Source organism: Ranitomeya imitator, chromosome 2 (genome assembly GCF_032444005.1).
Source record: "Ranitomeya imitator isolate aRanImi1 chromosome 2, aRanImi1.pri, whole genome shotgun sequence".
Taxonomy (NCBI): domain Eukaryota; kingdom Metazoa; phylum Chordata; class Amphibia; order Anura; family Dendrobatidae; genus Ranitomeya; species Ranitomeya imitator.
The window spans coordinates 105,813,774-105,836,649 of NC_091283.1; the positions used below are offsets into that span (position 1 = coordinate 105,813,774).

The window sequence follows — 22,876 nt, forward strand, 5'->3', positions numbered from 1 at the left end:
AAATGTGATCTACTATGCTACATGTGGGTGCTCCAAAATTTACGTGGGACTCACCTCAAGAGAGCTTAGAATAAGGGTGCGGGAGCATGTGCGGGACATTTGTGCGGCCAGGACAGCGACCGATGTTACCCTCCTCAAAACCATCCCCCGTCACTTTAGACAATACCATAATTGTGAACCATCTTCATTTAAGGTGAGGGGGATAGATGTAATTCATCTTGGTATAAGAGGGGGGGACTACAAGAAAACCTTGGCACAAGTCGAGGCGAAATGGATCACATTATTGGATACACTGACCCCTAGGGGGCTGAATGAGTCCCTTTCTTTTGCCTCATTTTTGGGATCCTGATTATCTATTCCTTATATTCTATTGGTTTTTGCTCCTGTCATGGTCCTATGGACATTTGGTTAGGGTGTCTATGTTTTTATTGTTTTTAATTTCTTTTTATGTTTTGTGTAATTCTGTTACATTTATAACCTTGCAGTGGGACCTCAAAAGTCTGTGGCCCCTTCTTTCATCTATTTTGGATTCAGGATACTAACTGTCACCATCTGTGCTACTTATCAACTGCCGGAAGATGCACAAGACAATATCATGTGAAATTGATGGACTGAGAACCACTTTTTGGATCGAACTAAACTTGATTACTGTGTTACTTGTGATCTGTGATATAATTATTGATATATTGTGGTTCTTATGATGTCATATATATGTTCAATTTCTCTTAGGTACCGTACTTGGTACTATACGTTTTCTGCACTTCCGGTGCAATGTAGAGGTTTCTCCTCTTTACGTTGGTGATATAGTGGCTGTGCGCATGCGCGCCAGTGCCCGGGATTCCTGCTGAGCGACGGCGCGTCTTATTACCTTGCTCGCACGCCTGGGGATTATTATTTACTCCCCGCGCGTGCGCAGTAACGTTGACGCTCCTTTGCACTGCCAGGACCTGTGACACGCGGTGCGCATGCGCCGCTATTCGGCCACCTTTGATTGGCCCTTGATGGGCATGTGATGCACTCTTTGACCTTAAAAGGTCCTCCTGCATATGTTATTCTCACTTCCCTTGAGAAAGCGTTCTATTGGAGACGCGAAACGCGCGTCGGGCTTTTTCTACACCCGCCCCAGGTCCCCTTCAGCGTTTGCCCGTGGTAAGTGTGTACCGGCCCTGTAGGGTACTATATTATATAGACCCCTTGTTACTATATATATAAGATCGATTCTGGGCAAGGCTACTTACTGGTGCTATACCCTAATGCACATGCACTTTATGTCTAAATGGATTATTTTGCACTAAGGGGCAAATGCAACCGGTGATTCCTGGTTACCCCGGTATTGTATCTGCACATGTATCACTTTATCTGATTGTTCTTTGAAAATTATTTATGATATGTAATGTGAACTATCAATAAATTTTGACCTTTTACTGTTTACCCAAGAAAACTCTTGTTTCTCCCTGTAAGTATGTTTGTTTGAGTGGGTATACTTTCTTTTTGTATGGGCTAATTTTAGCCTTCTATGCTGACAGAATTATGTCAAAGAGGTTGTGGTGGCTACTAATTATTTCTGTGTTTTTCACAGTGGACCTCTATGGTAATATGGATTTCCGTGCGCGCGATCAGACGTGGCGCGCACTAATTAATGATACTGTGCAGGATGATGCAGAGGGTTGTTCGGTGGGATCTGACAGGAGCATACAAGATGCTATTAACAAATTTAAAGATCTATTAAGGAGACGGACACGTATTTGGTGGAACCATGCGTTCCTAGAGAAATATATACAAAAAGATCTGATACCCCGAGGTTTACGGGTGCAGGTCTTCCCATCCTTTCCTGTTGAAGACGAAACATTTAAAAACAAGTGGGAAACCTTGACTAACACATGCTCTAGAGGTTTCCTGGAACTCCTGAAAAATATGAACCAGGATTCCCTGACCTCTTTGGAGGTCGAAATTGAGGAGTTACAGGTTATTCTACGTAGGGATATGACGACTGACGCCCTCAAAAAGCTAAATGAGGAGATGGACTCGCTCTCCCAAAAATGGGCGAATGAAATCCAGACTACGAAAAGTAAGAAATTTCAGAGGGATGTGGAAGATAAGAGGCTCTCACGGATCTATAGGTGGCGGAGTGGTAATGATCGGTCTAGGCCACAATTTAGAAATTCGTCATATTCAAGGTCACGATCGACATCCGCTAGATCTAATATTTCAGGAGAGGAGGAGATGGTATCTAAAAACACCAAACTGAGTGGGACTTCGGGAGGCACATCAAGTTATAAACGGACAACGAGACAGATTGTTAAATCTAAGGCCAACACAGGGGCATCATCCGATTCCCAGGGGGGGCTCCAGGTAGTTAATCTATCATCCTATCAACTTACAGATGTTCAGTTACAACTCTTATCTAAGGGATTATCTTTTTCTCCTACTAACTCATTTCATTATTTTACAGCTATAAAGGATCTGCACTTATTCTCCCGGAAGCTTCTATTAAAGAAATTACATCAGAAAAAGAATTTTTGTGAACCCATGACTGAGATCGAGAGGGAGGCTCTCCAGAATCTGGAGGATCTTCTGGATGAACAGGTTGGTTCAGACACCAATAAATTTCCTACTTCATCCTTACCCAGATCTACCAGGTTCCCCCCCTTGTCTCTGAGCCCGGCGATTGAGGTCTTCACTAGATGTGTTAGTGAGGACTTCAAGAAACTTTCAACAAGGAGACGTTATGATAATTTGACACATAAGGAACGCCTGGCTTTATCTCAATTACAATCTTTGCCTGATATTGTCTTTAAATCAGCAGACAAGGGGGGGAACATTGTGATCTGGCCTCAGGATAAATACGAGCGTGAGGCCCTCAGACAATTGAGGAACCCCGACACATACTCCAGATTATCCTGCAGTCCTCTGGTTGGCTTCTCTCTCGATCTACAGGGCATTTTGGTCCGAGCCTTGGACAGAGATGTTATTACTAAACAGGTGTTAGAGGGTCTAACGGTGAAATTCCCTAAAATTCCAACCTTCTACCTGTTACCTAAGATCCACAAGAATGCCCTCGACCCCCCAGGGCGTCCCATTGTGTCTGGCATCGGGGGTCTCTGCAATCCGATCTGTCAATTCATTGACTTTTACCTTAAACCCCTAGTGGAGACATTACCGTCATATGTACGGGACACAACGGACGCCCTGGCGAGGGTTGACGGCATTCTTGTGGACCATGATACTTTGATGGTGACCGCCGACGTGGAGAGCCTTTACACTTGTATTGACCATCAACATGGCATGGAGGCAGTCCGCCTCTTCCTGGGGGCCTCCGACCGTGACGGCCCTTTATGCGATTTTATCCTCGAGTTGCTGCACTATGTCCTTACCCATAATTTTTTTGTCTATAAGGACTGTTTTTATTTACAGAGGCGTGGCACAGCCATGGGCGCGGCCTGTGCGCCCTCGTATGCTAATCTCTTCTTGGGAGCCTGGGAGAGATCAATCTTTGGCGACGAGGGCCCACGGGCCGCCTCCCATGTGCTGTGCTGGCATAGGTATTTGGATGATGTTTTCTTTTTGTGGGATGGGACGGTGCAGCAACTCGAGGAATTTATGGGGACGCTGAATCGGAATCCTTTGAATATATTTTTGACCTATAATTATGATGTCAAGAGGGTTAATTTTTTAGATGTTACCTTTGAAGTGGACCGTGATAGGTCCATTCAAACAGATGTATATCGTAAACCGACATCTGTGAATTCTTTGATTCATGCGTCCTCAGCTCACATTTCCTCTACTATTAGGGCCGTCCCGGTCGGACAGTTCCTCCGGATGAGGCGGATCTGTTCGTCTGATGCAAAATTTGAAGTACAGGCCTCCGATCTTAAATCCAGATTTGCTGCACGCGGTTATTCTAACCGGTGCATCAAACAAGGATATCGGAGGGCACGGGCGACTCCACGTGGCGATCTCCTCAAAGCTACCAGGGCTCGGCCACGTACAATCGAGAATGGACCTATTCGGTTTATATCAATATTCAATCATGAATGGGAGGATATGCGGCAGATCCTTTCTAAACACTGGTCAATTTTGAATACTGAGCCCTCCCTGGGAACATCTTTGGGTGATTACCCCCTAATGACTGCACGGAGATCCAAAAATTTAAAGGATCTCCTTGTAAAAAGCCATTATGTGCCTACCACGAAGCACCCATTCAGTTCTAGGGGTCCAACATTGGGATCCATACCATGCGGTCGCTGTCTTGCCTGCACAAATGTCCTGCGCTGCTCTACCTTCTGTTCTTCAGACGGTAAAAAAACTTATGATATAAGACATCGGATCTCTTGTAGCAGCACAAATGTGATCTACTATGCTACATGTGGGTGCTCCAAAATTTACGTGGGACTCACCTCAAGAGAGCTTAGAATAAGGGTGCGGGAGCATGTGCGGGACATTTGTGCGGCCAGGACAGCGACCGATGTTACCCTCCTCAAAACCATCCCCCGTCACTTTAGACAATACCATAATTGTGAACCATCTTCATTTAAGGTGAGGGGGATAGATGTAATTCATCTTGGTATAAGAGGGGGGGACTACAAGAAAACCTTGGCACAAGTCGAGGCGAAATGGATCACATTATTGGATACACTGACCCCTAGGGGGCTGAATGAGTCCCTTTCTTTTGCCTCATTTTTGGGATCCTGATTATCTATTCCTTATATTCTATTGGTTTTTGCTCCTGTCATGGTCCTATGGACATTTGGTTAGGGTGTCTATGTTTTTATTGTTTTTAATTTCTTTTTATGTTTTGTGTAATTCTGTTACATTTATAACCTTGCAGTGGGACCTCAAAAGTCTGTGGCCCCTTCTTTCATCTATTTTGGATTCAGGATACTAACTGTCACCATCTGTGCTACTTATCAACTGCCGGAAGATGCACAAGACAATATCATGTGAAATTGATGGACTGAGAACCACTTTTTGGATCGAACTAAACTTGATTACTGTGTTACTTGTGATCTGTGATATAATTATTGATATATTGTGGTTCTTATGATGTCATATATATGTTCAATTTCTCTTAGGTACCGTACTTGGTACTATACGTTTTCTGCACTTCCGGTGCAATGTAGAGGTTTCTCCTCTTTACGTTGGTGATATAGTGGCTGTGCGCATGCGCGCCAGTGCCCGGGATTCCTGCTGAGCGACGGCGCGTCTTATTACCTTGCTCGCACGCCTGGGGATTATTATTTACTCCCCGCGCGTGCGCAGTAACGTTGACGCTCCTTTGCACTGCCAGGACCTGTGACACGCGGTGCGCATGCGCCGCTATTCGGCCACCTTTGATTGGCCCTTGATGGGCATGTGATGCACTCTTTGACCTTAAAAGGTCCTCCTGCATATGTTATTCTCACTTCCCTTGAGAAAGCGTTCTATTGGAGACGCGAAACGCGCGTCGGGCTTTTTCTACACCCGCCCCAGGTCCCCTTCAGCGTTTGCCCGTGGTAAGTGTGTACCGGCCCTGTAGGGTACTATATTATATAGACCCCTTGTTACTATATATATAAGATCGATTCTGGGCAAGGCTACTTACTGGTGCTATACCCTAATGCACATGCACTTTATGTCTAAATGGATTATTTTGCACTAAGGGGCAAATGCAACCGGTGATTCCTGGTTACCCCGGTATTATATCTGCACATGTATCACTTTATCTGATTGTTCTTTGAAAATTATTTATGATATGTAATGTGAACTATCAATAAATTTTGACCTTTTACTGTTTACCCAAGAAAACTCTTGTTTCTCCCTGTAAGTATGTTTGTTTGAGTGGGTATACTTTCTTTTTGTATGGGCTAATTTTAGCCTTCTATGCTGACAGAATTATGTCAAAGAGGTTGTGGTGGCTACCCATACCCAATTTGTAGGCCCAATGCAGCGTAGTTTCCAACAACTACTAAACGAGAGCCGGAAGATCGAAGCTCAGGAAAGGCAACCTGGGGAACACCTTGGAGTGTAACAAACCCTCTCTCTACACCACGGAAGGGCTGATTCTTAGGAAGGAAGGCTGTCGGAAAGAAGCAGGGCGCATCCGAGGGTGATTATATTCTTATTAGGTATATACTCACCCTCGGACGCGCCCTGCTTCTTTATTTGTAATGAATGTTTATTTGCAATGTGGTTTTGACTTACTCTATTTTTTTGGTAAATAATGATTTTATTATTTTCATTGTTTTGCATCTTCTTGGCAATAATATAAAGAAGACGCGACAGGACAACACTCGGTGGATGCCATATCTGTGTTTAAAATTGAAAAAACCTTTCAGTTAACTACTTGCAGGAGAAAGTTATTGTAGCTGGTGGCCATTTTTAGTACTGTACCAGATTTTTGTTGTATGTGTTTGTTTTTAATGTTAAAATGTCTGCATTTGATATCTCTCCAGTATTTTCTTTTTTATAAGCAACATACTTATTTTTATATTTTCTGATGTTGGTTCCAGGGGTACACGGGCAGCAGTGGTGTGGTCAGTGGAGGCCTAGTGGAAGGAGTGACCGCAGACAGGCATCGAAGGCCTAAAATAATAACACATGGCTGTAGGCAATTTTAAATTGGTTACAGGGGTACACGGGCAGCAGTGGTGTGGTCAGTGGAGGCCTAGTGGAAGGAGTTACCGCAGACAGGCATCGAAGGCCTAAAATAATAACACATGGCTGTAGGCAATTTTAAATTGGTTCCAGGGGTACACGGGCAGCAGTGGTGTGGTCAGTGGAGGCCTAGTGGAAGGAGTGACCGCAGACAGGCATCGAAGGCCTAAAATAATAACACATGGCTGTAGGCAATTTTAAATTGGTTCCAGGGGTACACGGGCAGCAGTGGTGTGGTCAGTGGAGGCCTAGTGGAAGGAGTGACCGCAGACAGGCATCGAAGGCCTAAAATAATAACACATGGCTGTAGGCAATTTTAAATTGGTTACAGGGGTACACGGGCAGCAGTGGTGTGGTCAGTGGAGGCCTAGTGGAAGGAGTCACCGCAGACAGGCATCGAAGGCCTAAAATAATAACACATGGCTGTAGGCAATTTTAAATTGGTTCCAGGGGTACACGGGCAGCAGTGGTGTGGTCAGTGGAGGCCTAGTGGAAGGAGTGACCGCAGACAGGCATCGAAGGCCTAAAATAATAACACATGGCTGTAGGCAATTTTAAATTGGTTCCAGGGGTACACGGGCAGCAGTGGTGTGGTCAGTGGAGGCCTAGTGGAAGGAGTGACCGCAGACAGGCATCGAAGGCCTAAAATAATAACACATGGCTGTAGGCAATTTTAAATTGGTTCCAGGGGTACACGGGCAGCAGTGGTGTGGTCAGTGGAGGCCTAGTGGAAGGAGTGACCGCAGACAGGCATCGAAGGCCTAAAATAATAACACATGGCTGTAGGCAATTTTAAACTGGTTCCAGGGGTACACGGGCAGCAGTGGTGTGGTCAGTGGAGGCCTATTGGAAGGAGTGACCGCAGACAGGCATCGAAGGCCTAAAATAATAACACATGGCTGTAGGCAATTTTAAATTGGTTACAGGGGTACACGGGCAGCAGTGGTGTGGTCAGTGGAGGCCTAGTGGAAGGAGTGACCGCAGACAGGCATCGAAGGCCTAAAATAATAACACATGGCTGTAGGCAATTTTAAATTGGTTCCAGGGGTACACGGGCAGCAGTGGTGTGGTCAGTGGAGGCCTAGTGGAAGGAGTGACCGCAGACAGGCATCGAAGGCCTAAAATAATAACACATGGCTGTAGGCAATTTTAAATTGGTTCCAGGGGTACACGGGCAGCAGTGGTGTGGTCAGTGGAGGCCTAGTGGAAGGAGTGACCGCAGACAGGCATCGAAGGCCTAAAATAATAACACATGGCTGTAGGCAATTTTAAATTGGTTACAGGGGTACACGGGCAGCAGTGGTGTGGTCAGTGGAGGCCTAGTGGAAGGAGTGACCGCAGACAGGCATCGAAGGCCTAAAATAATAACACATGGCTGTAGGCAATTTTAAATTGGTTCCAGGGGTACACGGGCAGCAGTGGTGTGGTCAGTGGAGGCCTAGTGGAAGGAGTGACCGCAGACAGGCATCGAAGGCCTAAAATAATAACACATGGCTGTAGGCAATTTTAAATTGGTTCCAGGGGTACACGGGCAGCAGTGGTGTGGTCAGTGGAGGCCTAGTGGAAGGAGTGACCGCAGACAGGCATCGAAGGCCTAAAATAATAACACATGGCTGTAGGCAATTTTAAATTGGTTACAGGGGTACACGGGCAGCAGTGGTGTGGTCAGTGGAGGCCTAGTGGAAGGAGTGACCGCAGACAGGCATCGAAGGCCTAAAATAATAACACATGGCTGTAGGCAATTTTAAATTGGTTCCAGGGGTACACGGGCAGCAGTGGTGTGGTCAGTGGAGGCCTAGTGGAAGGAGTGACCACAGACAGGCATCGAAGGCCTAACATAACAAAAATGTCAATACAATGGTATTGTCAGTGGCAGGCATTGAAGGATGTCAGCGCATAGACTAAACATTGGTGGAGCTGTGAGATAATTTTGCAAGTGGTAGAGCACTGTTTGAGCTGGGGTGGGGGGAAACTGTCTTGTGGCTGGCGGTACAGGCCCAGGGCCCCTCATATTACAACGGTGTGTCTGACGTTGGGTGCGCACCACCACCGCCAGAGACACTTTATTGTACTAGGAGGGACCCAGTGGCAGTGCCGTCGACCAAAAGCGGGCTCACCCACCTCTTCAGACAAACTGCACTCTCATGGGTGCTGTCGCCAAGTGTCGATACCACGGCCCCGTGTGGGGAGTTTGGCCATTTAGTGAGGTGTAAACATGTCGTATGCTGGACAATCAGGTGCAGAAAATTACGAGATTGGAAAAGGCATTCAGAATAGTCCACAGGCAAGACCTTTTCATAGGAAAGCTAGGTGTCAGCCGGGCAAGGTGGGGCAAAAGATTTCGAAATCCAGTTGTGGTTCATTTTAATGAAGGTTAGATCATCTACATTTTGGGTAGCCAGACGAGTCCTTTTTTCTGTTAGTATTGAACCTGCAGCACTGAATACTCTTTCTGATAGGACACTAGCTGCCGGGCAAGCAAGCTCCTGCAATGCATATTCTGCCAATTCTGGCCAGGTGTCTAATTTTGATGCCCAGTAATCAAATGGGAATGACGGTTGAGGGAGAACATCGATAAGGGATGAAAAATAGTTTGTAACCATACTGGACAAATGTTGTCTCCTGTCACTTTGAATTGATGCTGCAGTACCTGTCCTGTCTGCGGTCATAGCAAAATCACTCCACAACCTGGTCAGAAAACCCCTCTTGCCAACGCCACTTCTGATTTCTGCCCCTCTAACTCCTCTGGTCTGCTGGCCCCTGCAGCTCGTGTGAGAACGATCACGGGCGCTGTGTGCAGGGAATGCCAGAAGCAAACGGTCAACGAGAGTTGATTGTTTGGTTGCTAATATTAGTTCCAAGTTCTCATGTGGCATTATATTTTGCAATTTGCCTTTATAGCGAGGATCAAGGAGGCAGGCCAACCAGTAATCGTCATCATTCATCATTTTAGTTATGCGTGTGTCCCTTTTGAGGATACGTAAGGCATAATCCGCCATGTGGGCCAAAGTTCCAGTTCTCAAATCTGCGGTTGTGCTTGGTTGAGGGGCAGTTTCAGGCAAATCCACGTCACTTGTGTCCCTCAAAAAACCAGAACCCGGCCTTGCCGCGCCAACAATTTCCAGTGGCCCCGGAAAAGCTTCCTCATTAAAAATATAATCATCCCCATCATCCTCCTCGTCCTCCTCCTCCTCTTCGCCCGCTACCTCGTCCTGTACACTGCCCTGGCCAGACAATGGCTGACTGTCATCATGGCTTTCCTCTTCCTCAGCTGCAGACGCCTGATCCTTTATGTGCGTCAAACTTTGCATCAGCAGACGCATTAGGGGGATGCTCATGCTTATTATGGCGTTGTCTGCACTAACCAGCCGTGTGCATTCCTCAAAACACTGAAGGACTTGACACATGTCTTGAATCTTCGACCACTGCACACCTGACAACTCCATGTCTGCCATCCTACTGCCTGCCCGTGTATGTGTATCCTCCCACAAAAACATAACAGCCCGCCTCTGTTCACACAGTCTCTGAAGCATGTGCAGTGTTGAGTTCCACCTTGTTGCAACGTCTATGATTAGGCGATGCTGGGGAACGTTCAAAGAACGCTGATAGGTCTGCATACGGCTGGAGTGTACGGGCGAACGGCAGATATGTGAGCAAAGTCCACGCACTTTGAGGAGCAGGTCGGATAACCCCGGATAACTTTTCAGGAAGCACTGCACCACCAGGTTTAAGGTGTGAGCCAGGCAAGGAATGTGTTTCAGTTGGAAAAGGGAGATGGCAGCCATGAAATTCCTTCCGTTATCACTCACTACCTTGCCTGCCTCAAGATCTACAGTGCCCAGCCACGACTGCGTTTCTTTCTGCAAGAACTCGGACAGAACTTCCGCGGTGTGTCTGTTGTCGCCCAAACACTTCATAGCCAATACAGCCTGCTGACGTTTGCCAGTAGCTGCCCCATAATGGGAGACCTGGTGTGCAACAGTGGCAGCTGCGGATGGAGTGGTTGTGCGACTGCGGTCTGTGGACGAGCTCTCGCTTCTGCAGGAGGACGAAGAGGAGGAGGAGGGGGTGCGAACGGCTACAGCCAATTGTTTCCTAGACCGTGGGCTAGGCAGAACTGTCCCAAACTTGCTGTCCCCTGTGGACCCTGCATCCACCACATTTACCCAGTGTGCCGTGATGGACACGTAACGTCCCTGGCCATGCCTACTGGTCCATGCATCTGTTGTCAGGTGCACCTTTGTGCTCACAGATTGCCTGAGTGCATGGACGATGCGCTCTTTAACATGCTGGTGGAGGGCTGGGATGGCTTTTCTGGAAAAAAAGTGTCGACTGGGTAGCTCGTAGCGTGGTACAGCGTAGTCCATCAGGGCTTTGAAAGCTTCGCTTTCAACTAACCGGTAGGGCATCATCTCTAACGAGATTAGTCTAGCTATGTGTGCGTTCAAACCCTGTGTACGCGGATGCGAGGCTAAGTACTTCCTTTTTCTAACCATAGTCTCATGTAGGGTGAGCTGGACTGGAGAGCTGGAGATCGTGGAACTAGCGGGGGTGCCGGTGGACATGGCAGACTGAGAGACGGTGGGAGATGGTATTGTTGCCACCGGTGCCCTAGATGCAGTGTTTCCTACTACGAAACTGGTGATTCCCTGACCCTGACTGCTTTGGCCTGGCAAAGAAACCTGCACAGATACTGCAGGTGGTGCGGAAAATGGTGGCCCTACACTGCCGGAAAGGATGTTGCGTTGCTGACTAGCTTCATTGGCCGAGGGTGCTACAACCTTAAGGGACGTTTGGTAGTTAGTCCAGGCTTGCAAATGCATGGTGGTTAAATGTCTATGCATGCAACTTGTATTGAGGCTTTTCAGATTCTGTCCTCTGCTTAAGGTAGTTGAACATTTTTGACAGATGACTTTGCGCTGATCAATTGGATGTTGTTTAAAAAAATGCCAGACTGCACTCTTTCTAGCATCGGATACCTTTTCAGGCATTGCAGACTGAGCTTTAACTGGATGGCCACGCTGTCCTCCAACAGGTTTTGGCTTTGCCACGCGTTTTGGGCAAGATACGGACCCGGCAGATGGAACCTGTTGCGATGTTGATGCCTGCTGCGGCCCCTCCTCCTCCGCTTCAGAACTGCTGCCGCCTGCACCCTGTTCCCCCAATGGCTGCCAATCGGGGTCAAGAACTGGGTCATCTATTACCTCTTCTTGTAGCTCGTGTGCAACTTTGTCTGTGTCACCGTGTCGGTCGGTGGTATAGCGTTCGTGATGGGGCAACATAGTCTCATCAGGGTCTGATTCTTGATCAGCACCCTGCGAGGGCAATGTTGTGGTCTGAGTCAAAGGACCAGCATAGTAGTCTGGCTGTGGCTGTGCATCAGTGCACTCCATGTCAGATTCAACTTGTAATGGGCATGGACTGTTAACTGCTTCACTTTCTAAGCCAGGGACGGTATGTGTAAAGAGCTCCATGGAGTAACCCGTTGTGTCGCCTGCTGCATTCTTCTCTGTTGTTGTTTTTGCTGAAGAGGACAAGGAAGCGACTTGTCCCTGACCGTGAACATCCACTAACGACGCGCTGCTTTGACATTTACCAGTTTCACGAGAGGAGGCAAAAGAGCTAGAGGCTGAGTCAGCAAGATAAGCCAAAACTTGCTCTTGCTGCTCCGGCTTTAAAAGCGGTTTTCCTACTCCCAGAAAAGGGAGCGTTCGAGGCCTTGTGTAGCCAGACGACGAACCTGGCTCCACAGCTCCAGACTTAGGTGCAATATTTTTTTTCCCACGACCAGCTGATGCTCCACCACTACCACTACCCTCATTACCAGCTGACAATGAACGCCCCCGGCCACGACCTCTTCCACCATACTTCCTCATTGTTTTAAAAACGTAAACAAACTAACGGTATTTGTTGCTGTCACACAAATTACACGGTGAGCTATAACTTCAGTATGATTTAGCTACCCCTTTACAGGTGAGTGAGACCACAACGAAAATCAGGCACAATGTTACACACTCTGTTGTTGGTGGCAACAAATGAGAGAGATGCCACACACGCAGGACTGTCACTGAAGCACAAATGTAAATATTAATCTCCCACTGATTTGATTTTTTTTTTTTTTTAAGGGAGACTTTAGGAAAAAAAATAATAGAATAAAATGATTTTTTCAGGAAGAATTTAGAAACCAAATAAAATAAAATGATTTTTTCAGGGAGAATTTAGAAAACAAATAAAACAAAAAAAGGCTTTCTATGGCCCACTGAGTGAGAGACGACGCACACAGGAGTCAGGAGTGGCACAGAAGCCCAGAGGCCAATATTTATCTCCCACTGATTGATGTAGTGATTTTTTCAGGTAGATTTTGGAACCCAAATCAAGCTAAAAAAAATAATAGGCTTTCTATGGCCCACAATTGGAGAGAGAGAGAGAGATGGCACACCCAGGAGTCAAGACTGGCACACAAGCAGAAAGGGCAATATTAATCTCCCACTGATTTGTTTTTTTTTTTTTTTTTTCAGGGAGACTTTAGGAAAAAAAAATAGAATAAAATGATTTTTTCAGGAAGAATTTAGAAACCAAATAAAATAAAATGATTTTTTCAGGGAGAATTTAGAAAACAAATAAAACAAAAAAAGGCTTTCTATGGCCCACTGAGTGAGAGATGACGCACACAGGAGTCAGGAGTGGCACACAAGCCCAGAGGCCAATATTTATCTCCCACTGATTGATGTAGTGATTTTTTCAGGTAGATTTTGGAACCCAAATCAAGCTAAAAAAATAATAGGCTTTCTATGGCCCACAATTGGAGAGAGAGAGAGAGATGGCACACCCAGGAGTCAAGACTGGCACACAAGCAGAAAGGGCAATATTAATCTCCCACTGATTTGTTTTTTTTTGTTTGTTTTTTCAGGGAGACTTTAGGAAAAAAAAAATAGAATAAAATGATTTTTTCAGGAAGAATTTAGAAACCAAAGAAAATAAAATGATTTCTTCAGGGAGAATTTAGAAAACAAATAAAACAAAAAAAGGCTTTCTATGGCCCACTGAGTGAGAGATGACGCACACAGGAGTCAGGAGTGGCACACAAGCCCAGAGGCCAATATTTATCTCCCACTGATTGATGTAGTGATTTTTTCAGGTAGATTTTGGAACCCAAATCAAGCTAAAAAAAATAATAGGCTTTCTATGGCCCACAATTGGAGAGAGAGAGAGAGATGGCACACCCAGGAGTCAAGACTGGCACACAAGCAGAAAGGGCAATATTAATCTCCCACTGATTTGTTTTTTTTTTTTTTTTTTTCAGGGAGATTTTAGGAAAAAAAAAATAGAATAAAATGATTTTTTCAGGAAGAATTTAGAAACCAAATAAAATAAAATGATTTTTTCAGGGAGAATTTAGAAAACAAATAAAACAAAAAAAGGCTTTCTATGGCCCACTGAGTGAGAGATGACGCACACAGGAGTCAGGAGTGGCACACAAGCCCAGAAGCCAATATATATCTCCCACTGATTGATGTAGTGATTTTTTCAGGTAGATTTTGGAACCCAAATCAAGCTAAAAAAATAATAGGCTTTCTATGGCCCACAATTGGAGAGAGAGAGAGAGATGGCACACCCAGGAGTCAAGACTGGCACACAAGCAGAAAGGGCAATATTAATCTCCCACTGATTTTTTTTTTTTTTTTTTTTTTTCAGGGAGACTTTAGGAAAAAAAAAATAGAATAAAATGATTTTTTCAGGAAGAATTTAGAAACCAAAGAAAATAAAATGATTTTTTCAGGGAGAATTTAGAAAACAAATAAAACAAAAAAAGGCTTTCTATGGCCCACTGAGTGAGAGATGACGCACACAGGAGTCAGGAGTGGCACACAAGCCCAGAGGCCAATATTAATCTCCCACTTTTTTTTTTTTTTCCAGGGAAAATTTATAAACCCAATAAAAAAAATAAAAATAAATAGGCTTTCTATGGCCCACTATCTGAGAGAGAGAGATGGCACGTTTAGGACTGGCACACAAGCCCAAGGGCCAATATTAATCTCCCACTGATTGATTTATTGATTTTTTCAGGTAGAATTTAGAACCCAAATAAAGCAAAAAAAAAAAAAATGGGCTTTCTATGGCCCACTGAGTGAGTGATGATGCACACAGGAGTCAGGAGTGGCACACAAGCCCTGAGGCCAATATTTTTCTCCCACTGATTGATGTAGTGATTTTTTCAGGTAGATTTTAGAACCAAAATCAAGCAAAAAAATAAATAGGCTTTCTATGGCCCACTGAGTGAGTGATGATGCACACAGGAGTCAAGAGTGGCACACAAGCCCTGAGGCCAATATTTTTCTCCCACTGATTGATGTAGTGATTTTTTCAGGTAGATTTTATAACCCAAATCAAGCAAAAAAATAAATAGGCTTTCTATGGCCCACTGAGTGCGAGATGACACAGACAGGGATGGCACTCTAGCAGAAATGTCAATCTTAATCTCCCACAAAAAAAAAAAAAAAAGCAGGGAGTGTCCTTCAATTACTATCTCCCTGCAGTAATCTCAGCCAGGTATGGCAGGCAGCAATAAGGAGTGGACTGATGCACAAATTAAATAAAAAGTGTGTACAAACCAAAAAGATAGCTGTGCAGAAAGGAAGGAACAAGAGGATTTGTGCTTTGAAAAAAGCAGTTGGTTTGCACAGCGGCGTACACACAGCAATGCAGCTATCAGGGAGCCTTCTAGGGCAGCCCAATGAGCTACAGCGCTGAGGGGGAAAAAAAAAAATGTAGCTTCCACTGTCCCTGCACACCGAAGGTGGTGTTGGGCAGTGGAAATCGCTACAGCACAAGCGGTTTGGTGGTTAATGGACCCTGCCTAACGCTATCCCTGCTTCTGACGAAGCGGCAGCAACCTCTCCCTAAGCTCAGATCAGCAGTAGTAACATGGCGGTCGGCGGGAACGCCCCTTTATAGCCCCTGTGACGCCGCAGACAGCAAGCCAATCACTGCAATGCCCTTCTCTAAGATGGTGGGGACCAGGACCTATGTCATCACGCTGCCCACACTCTGCGTTTACCTTCATTGGCTGAGAAATGGAGCTTTTCGCGTCATTGAAACGCGACTTTGGCGCGAAAGTCGCGTACCGCATGGCCGACCCCGCACAGGGGTCGGATCGGGTTTCATGAAACCCGACTTTGCCAAAAGTCGGCGACTTTTGAAAATGAACGACCCGTTTCGCTCAACCCTAGTTTTCACTTCACAGGTGTGCTCTGTCAGGTTTAATAAGTGGGATTTCTTGCCTTATAAATGGGGTTGGGACCATCAGTTGTGTTGTGCAGAAGTTTGGTGGATACACAGCTGATAGTCCTACAGAATAGACTGTTAGAATTTGTATTATGGCAAGAAAAAAGCAGCTAAGTAAAGAAAAACGAGTGGCCATCATTACTTTAAGAAATGAAGGTCAGTCAGACCGAAAAATTGGGAAAATTTTGAAAGTGTCCCCAAGTGCAATGGCAAAAACCATCAAGCACTACAAAGAAACTGGCTCACAAGAGGACCGCCCCAGGAAAGGAAGACCAAGAGTCACCTCTGTTTCTGAGGATAAGTTTGTCCGAGTCACCAGCCTCAGAAATTGCAGGTTAATAGCAGCTCAGATTAGAGACCAGGTGAATGTCACACAGAGTTCTAGCAGCAGACACATCTCTACAACAACTGTTAAGAGGAGACTTTGTGCAGCAGACCTTCATGGTAAAATAGCTGCTAGGAAACCACTGCTAAGGACAGACAACAAGCAGAAGAGACTTGTTTGGGCTAAAGAACACAAGGAATGGACATTAGACCAGTGGAAATCTGTGCTTTGGTGTGATGAGTCCAAAGTCCAGTGGAAATCTGTGCTTTGGTCTGATGAGTCCAAATTTGAGATCTTTGGTTCCAACCACCGTGTCTTTGTGCGACGCAGAAAAGGTGAACGGATGGACTCTACATGCCTGGTTCCCACCGTGAAGCATGGAGGAGGAGGCGTGATGGTGTGGGGGTGCTTTGCTGGTGACACTGTTTATTCAAAATTGAAGGCATACTGAACCAGCATGGCTACCACAGCATCTTGCAGCGGCATGCTATTTCATCATGTTTGCGTTTAGTTGGACTATCATTTATTTTTAAACAGGACACTGATCCCAAATACACCTCCAGGCTGTATAAGGGCCATTTGACCAAGAGGGAGAGTTATGGGGTGCTACGCTAGATGACCTGGCCTCCACAGTCAACAGACCTGAACTGTTGTGAATTCTGCTCTTGAGTTCCCTCCAGTGGTTGTTGGTGGGAATGCAGTTGTCTCTGACTCGCAGTCCTGGCAAGGTGTATCGGATAATTACAATTCTGACTGGGATATTTAGGTGTGCAGGATCCTTTAGCCCTTGCCAGTTGTCAATGTTTCTTTGGAAGTATTGGATCTCTGCCTGGCCTCTCCTGCTTAACTGCAAATTCAGCAAAGATAAGTGTTTTGTTTTTGTATCTGTGGCACACTGCTGTGTGCTTGTTTCAGTTTTATTCCTGCTCTGTTTGTAGGATTCACTGGAGTTGCAGATATACGCTCCTGCATCTTTAGCTAGATGTAGGAAGTTTTTTGTATATTCTGCTGTGGATTTCTTGAAGGGTTTTAATACTGACCGAACAGAACTCTGTCCTATCCTGTCCTATCTAGCTAGAGTGGCCTCCTGTGCTAAAATCCTGTTTTTCTGCCTGTGTATGTTTTTTCCTCTCCGACTCACCGCCAATATTTGTGGGGGGCTGTCTATCCTTTGGGCATTTTCTCTGAGGCAAGATAGTATTCCGATTTCCATCTTTAGGGGTATTTAGTCCTCCGGCTGTGACGAGGTGTCTAGGTGTGTTAGGTACACTCCACGGCTACTTCTGGTTGCGGTCTTAAGTTCAGGATTGCAGTCAGTATAGTGGCCACTTTGAAGCTCATCAAGAGAATGCCAAGAGTGTGCAAAGCAGTCAAAGCAAAAGGTGGCTACTTTGAAGAACCCAGAATATAAGACATAATTTCAGCTGTTTCACACTTTTTATATATAATTCCACATGTGTTAATTCATAGTTTTGATGCCTTCAGTGTGAATGTACAATTTTCATAGTCATGAAAATACAGAAAAATCTTTAAATGAAAAGGTGTGTCCAAACTTTTGCTCTGTACTGAATATATATATGTATATTTTATATTGTAGGGATAGATTCTAAAGATTCCTAGAAGTTTATATTGTAGGGATAGATTCTAAAGATTCCTAGTGGTTTCCTATAGTAACCCTCCCATTATAATTCATTAATGGGGAGTTGCACCAAATGAACTTATGGTCCATTTTCATTGCATGATTATAGTGATCGAGTGGTTCTAGGAATACTTTTTTTCATGATAATCTTGTATTGAAAACAATCTGCCAATCACTGGACTAACGGTCAAACTGCTCATTCATTGGGTGAAATGATCTTTTGGATTCCTCAAAGATCATCGTTCTCAACAGCACATCGTCCTATGTAGCCAGGACTTTGAACTGTCAAGAACAATTTCAGCCTGTGTGCATTGAGTGATATATTGCTGATCTATTACAGGCTGTGCAGTGTGCATCAGAAGGACAGTCTGCCTGTGTAAACAGGCTTACTAGATGACCGCCAATCAGCAAAAATCCAAAAATCAGATCAGACTAATGCATTCTGTGAGGTTTTTTTTCACACTGACCATTGTTATTGGATCAGGGTACTTTTTGCTGACCATCTAAACTAGACCTAATACTGATACAGTAAGGAGGAAGACCGGACTGCAGGTACCTGTGCCTGACCGGTTCCGGAACTGTTGAGGCTGCATCCCATGTTGTCCGGGGAAAGGCAAAAAGGCCCGGACAGGTTCCCTGACCCGGAAGCTGGGGGGCGCAGTTAGAAGTAAAAGCGTGTGCAGCATCGGACAGTTTCTCGCCAGCGGTGACATAGGCAAGGTGCGTGCGTAGCGGGCTCCAAAGGGTGTGCAGCCAGGCCAAAACGACACGCGGCTGATCCGATGCCAGGATGCTGCTGGAGCCCACCGCAATAATAAGGAAAAAGCCGGAAGCTCTGTTCAGCTAAGCGCCGCACGCCAGCCTAAGTGCCAGGGCAGAGTTCAGGAGTTGGATTGTTCGCTGCTGCTCTCGTTGTTGGACCATTGTCTACAGGACCTTTTTGGAGAAACCTCACGCCAGCTGTTGTCGGCATTACAGACTTTGTGGGAACAGGCAGCACGTAGCACAGAGAGAGAAGTTCAGCATGCCCGGTGGCTGACAGAGAGCGAGGTGCCTTGTGCTTCGTGACCTTGAGTACAGCGCACATGCCACAAAGAGGGAACCGGGTACTGGACAGATGCTTCTAGCTTACCTTATTAGCATATACCTTCCCACCTGTGTGTGCTAGCCTTGTGCCACTTTTTTTTGTGCTTTAAATTCACCGAAAATATATCAGCGTGCTCCAAGTTTTTGCATTTTAGGCTGTTTTGCCACTGTTTTTGCTGTCTGTTACTCTAATTATATCCAGCACCATTTGGTATTTTAAAAATATAAAGGCCACATATTTGCCAGTGTGGTATTTCCGTGACAGTCCTCATATATGCTCCTCATATATGCATATATGCCCCATGCTCAAATTTCCTCCCACGTCTCATCTAACTCTCTCCTTGACAACCTCCAATCTGGCGTCCGCCCCCACCACACTCCACCGAAACTGCCCTGACAAAAATTACTAATGACTTACTCACAGCCAAAGCTAACAGACAGTTCTCCATCCTCCTCCTTCTTGACCTGTCCTCTGCTTTCGACACAGTCGATCACTGCCTACTGCTACAGATTCTTGCTTCCCTTGGCATCAAAGACCTTGCCCTGTCCTGGATTGCTTAATACCTTTCTGACCGCACATTTAGCATTTCCCACTCCCACACTACCTCCTCATCCTGCCCCCTCTCTGTTGGAGTCCCTCAAGTCTCTGTCCTAGGGCCCCTACTTTTTCCATCTATACTCTTGGCCTAGGACAACTCATAAAGTCCCATGGCTTCCAGTACCACCTGTATGCGGACGACACTCAGTTCTACCTCTCTGGCCCAGATGTCACCTCTCTGCTGTCCAGAATCCCAAAGTGTCTGTCAGCCATATCCTCCTTCTTCACCTCTCGCTTCCTAAAACTCAATGTAGACAAAACCGAACTCATCATCTTTCCCCATCTCACGTATCCCCCCTACCTGACATATCTATTATGGTAAATGGCATCACGCTCTCTCCCGCACCTGAAATCCACTGCCTCGGGGTAACTCTCGACTCTGCCCTGTCCTTCAAACCGCACGTCCAAACTCTTGCCACCTCCTGTCGCCTCCAACTCAAAAATATTGCCAGAATCCATTCCTTCCTCAGCCCACAATCTACCAAAATTGTTGTGCATGCCCTCATCATCTCCCGCCTCGACTACTGCAACACCCTCCTCTGTGGCCTCCCTGCTAACTCTCTTGCACCACTCCAGTCTGTCCTCAACTCTGCTGCCCGGCTAGTCCACCTCTCTCCTCGCTACTCCCCTGCTTCTCCCCTCTGCAAGTCCCTCCACTGGCTCCCAATTCCCCAACGAATCCAGTTCAAACTACTAACACTGATCTACAAAGCCATCCACAACCTGTCCCCTCCCTGTATCTCTGAACTAATCTCCCAATATCTTCCCTCCGATCCTCCCAAGACCTCCTTCACACTTATTCGTTCCTCACACAACCGCCTCCAAGATTTCTCCCGAATATCCCCCATCCTCTGGAATTCCATGCCTCAACACATCCGACTATCCACCACCCTAGGAACCTGAAAACCCATCTCTTCAAGAAAGTCTACAGCCTGCAATAACCATTCTGACGCCTCGCCATTGCCAGAGCCACCGCCTCGCCATTGCCAGAGCCGCCGCCTCGCCATTGCCAGAACCGCCGCCTCTCCATCGCCAGAGCCACCGCCTCGCCCCTACCTTCTGCCTCTTCCCCACTATCCCATAGAATGTAAGTCCGCAAGGACAGGGTCCTCTCCCCTCTGTACTAGTCTGTCACTGTAAACTTGTTTACTGTAAACGATATCTATAACTCTGTATGTAACCCCTCTCTCATGTACAGCACCATGGAATTAATGGTGCTATATAAATAATAATAATAATATATCTGCGTGCTCCAAGTTTTGGTATTTTAGGCCGTTTTGTCACTGTTTCTGCCATCTGTTACTCTATATATACAGCACTATTTGGCATTTAAAAAAAAACAAAAAACATATTTGCCAGTGTGGTATTTCCGTGACAGCCCTCATATATCTGCGTGGTCCAAGTTTGGGCATTGTAGGCCGGTGTACACCTTTTTTTGCTGCCTGATACTCTAATTCTATACAGCAATATGTAGCTTCAAAAATTATAAAAAGGCCACATATCTGCCAGTGTGGTATTTCTGTGACAGCCCTCATATCTGCGTGGTCCAAGTTTGGGCATTGTAGGCCACTGTACCCCTTTTTTTCTGTCTGATACTCTAATTCTATACAGCACTACTTTGCATAAATTTACTTCACAAAAAAGCCCCCCAAAATTGAATACAGTCTGTTATATCAGGCTGAGGCCTGCCTGGTGTTTGGGTTTTAAAAATCGTAGATTTGCAGGCATACTGATCAGATATTATTTCGCTTCTAATAAATATATTTGTGTTGAGCATTTGAAATAGTGCAGTAGTCCATTTAAAATGGGCAAGGCAAGGGCCGGGTATTGGACGTGATGATGATGGTGCATGCAGAGGACGTGGCCGGGGCCAAGGTGAAAGTGGGCAACAACAAAGACCCACATCTTCTCGCTCGACCTTCCTTTCCCAGTTTCTAGGTGACCGCAGCACACTACTATTGAAGCCAGAGCAGTGTGAAACGGTTGTTGGTTGGATAGCGGATAATCCTTTCTGTCACTTAACCACCACCACCACCATGTCTTCCACACGGTCAAGTATGAGTAGCCGTGAGTGTGGCCCGGATATTCCTCACCATGATCCTCCTTCCTCCCACCATGCCGAGTGCCCTGAGACAAACAGATCCCACACTTGGACACTCTGAAGAGCTGTTCAGTTTTCCATTTCAAGATTCTGAACTCTCGGCTGGTCAATTTGAAGTGGGGACAGATGAGATCGCATGTACAGATGCCCAAAGCTTTGACCAGCCCCAGTCACACAAAGACAATGGTGGGAATGTGTCAGAAGAGGTGGACGATGATAAGACACAATTGCCAGAAAGTCAGGAGGAGGAGCAGGGTGTGGATGTGGAAGATGAGGTGGTGGATGACATAGTGACTGACCCAACCTGGCAGGAGGACATGCAGAGCGAGGGCAGCAGCACACATGGAGAAGGAGGCATATCACCACAACAGGCCGGAAGAAGAAGTGTGGTGGCCACAGACAGAAGGCATGCATCCGTTCCCCGTAACACCAACATAAGGGAAGTACCATTCCAACTGTTAGATCTTCCAAGTTTGGTTATTTTTTAAAGAGTCTGCCGATAACCCCAAACAGACCATTTGCAGCACCTACCATGCGCGCATCAGCAGGGGTAGCAAAACAACCAGCCTGACCACCACCAGCATGATCAGACACCTGACTGTGTGGGCCAAACCCTAGGCTCCAGGACCACTGCCTGCAGGTCACACCACTGCTTCTTTGACTGTTTGCCGAGAAGCCAGTCCCCAGTACACTGTGTATGTGAAGATGCCTCTAGCCCTGCACCTGTTGTGGCCCACAATCAAGCAGCACCATCATCAAGCCTGTCCTTGTCCCAGCACAGCCTTCAGTTGTCTATAACCCAGTCTTTGGACACAAGCAGAAATACCCCGCCAATGCCCCACAGGCGACAGTCCTAAATTCTAATATTTCTCTTCTGCTTGCGCTAGAAATGCTGCCTTTTAGGCTCGTTGAGATGGAAGCTTTCCACAACCTGATGACGGTGGCTGTCCCAAGGTACTCGATCCTTAGTCGCCACTATTTCTCACGGTATACCGTACCGGCATTACACCAGCATGTGTCCCACAACATTACCCGTGCCCTCAACAGTGCTGTTAAAGGGGAAGTTCACCTAACCACGGACACGTGGACAAGTGCTTGTGGGCAGGGATGGTACATCTCACTGACGGCACAGTGGGTTAACATAGTGGAAGCTGGGACCCAGTCGTACCTTGGGATGGAACACATCCTCCCCATGCCGAGGATTGCTGG

At 46.1% G+C, this 22,876-nt stretch overlaps 2 protein-coding genes across 2 annotated transcripts in view; both read left to right on the forward strand.

The window, feature by feature from the left end:
- Positions 1-22,876, forward strand: part of TRPC5 (transient receptor potential cation channel subfamily C member 5) — a 499,839-nt gene that overhangs the window by 159,020 nt on the left and 317,943 nt on the right. The window lies entirely within an intron of this gene.
- Positions 1,820-4,963, forward strand: LOC138667218 (uncharacterized). The gene is made up of 2 exons (XM_069755495.1): positions 1,820-2,586; positions 4,829-4,963. The coding sequence occupies exons 1-2, from the start codon at positions 1,915-1,917 to the stop codon at positions 4,883-4,885; spliced, it is 729 nt and encodes a 242-aa protein (XP_069611596.1). The 5' UTR covers positions 1,820-1,914; the 3' UTR covers positions 4,886-4,963.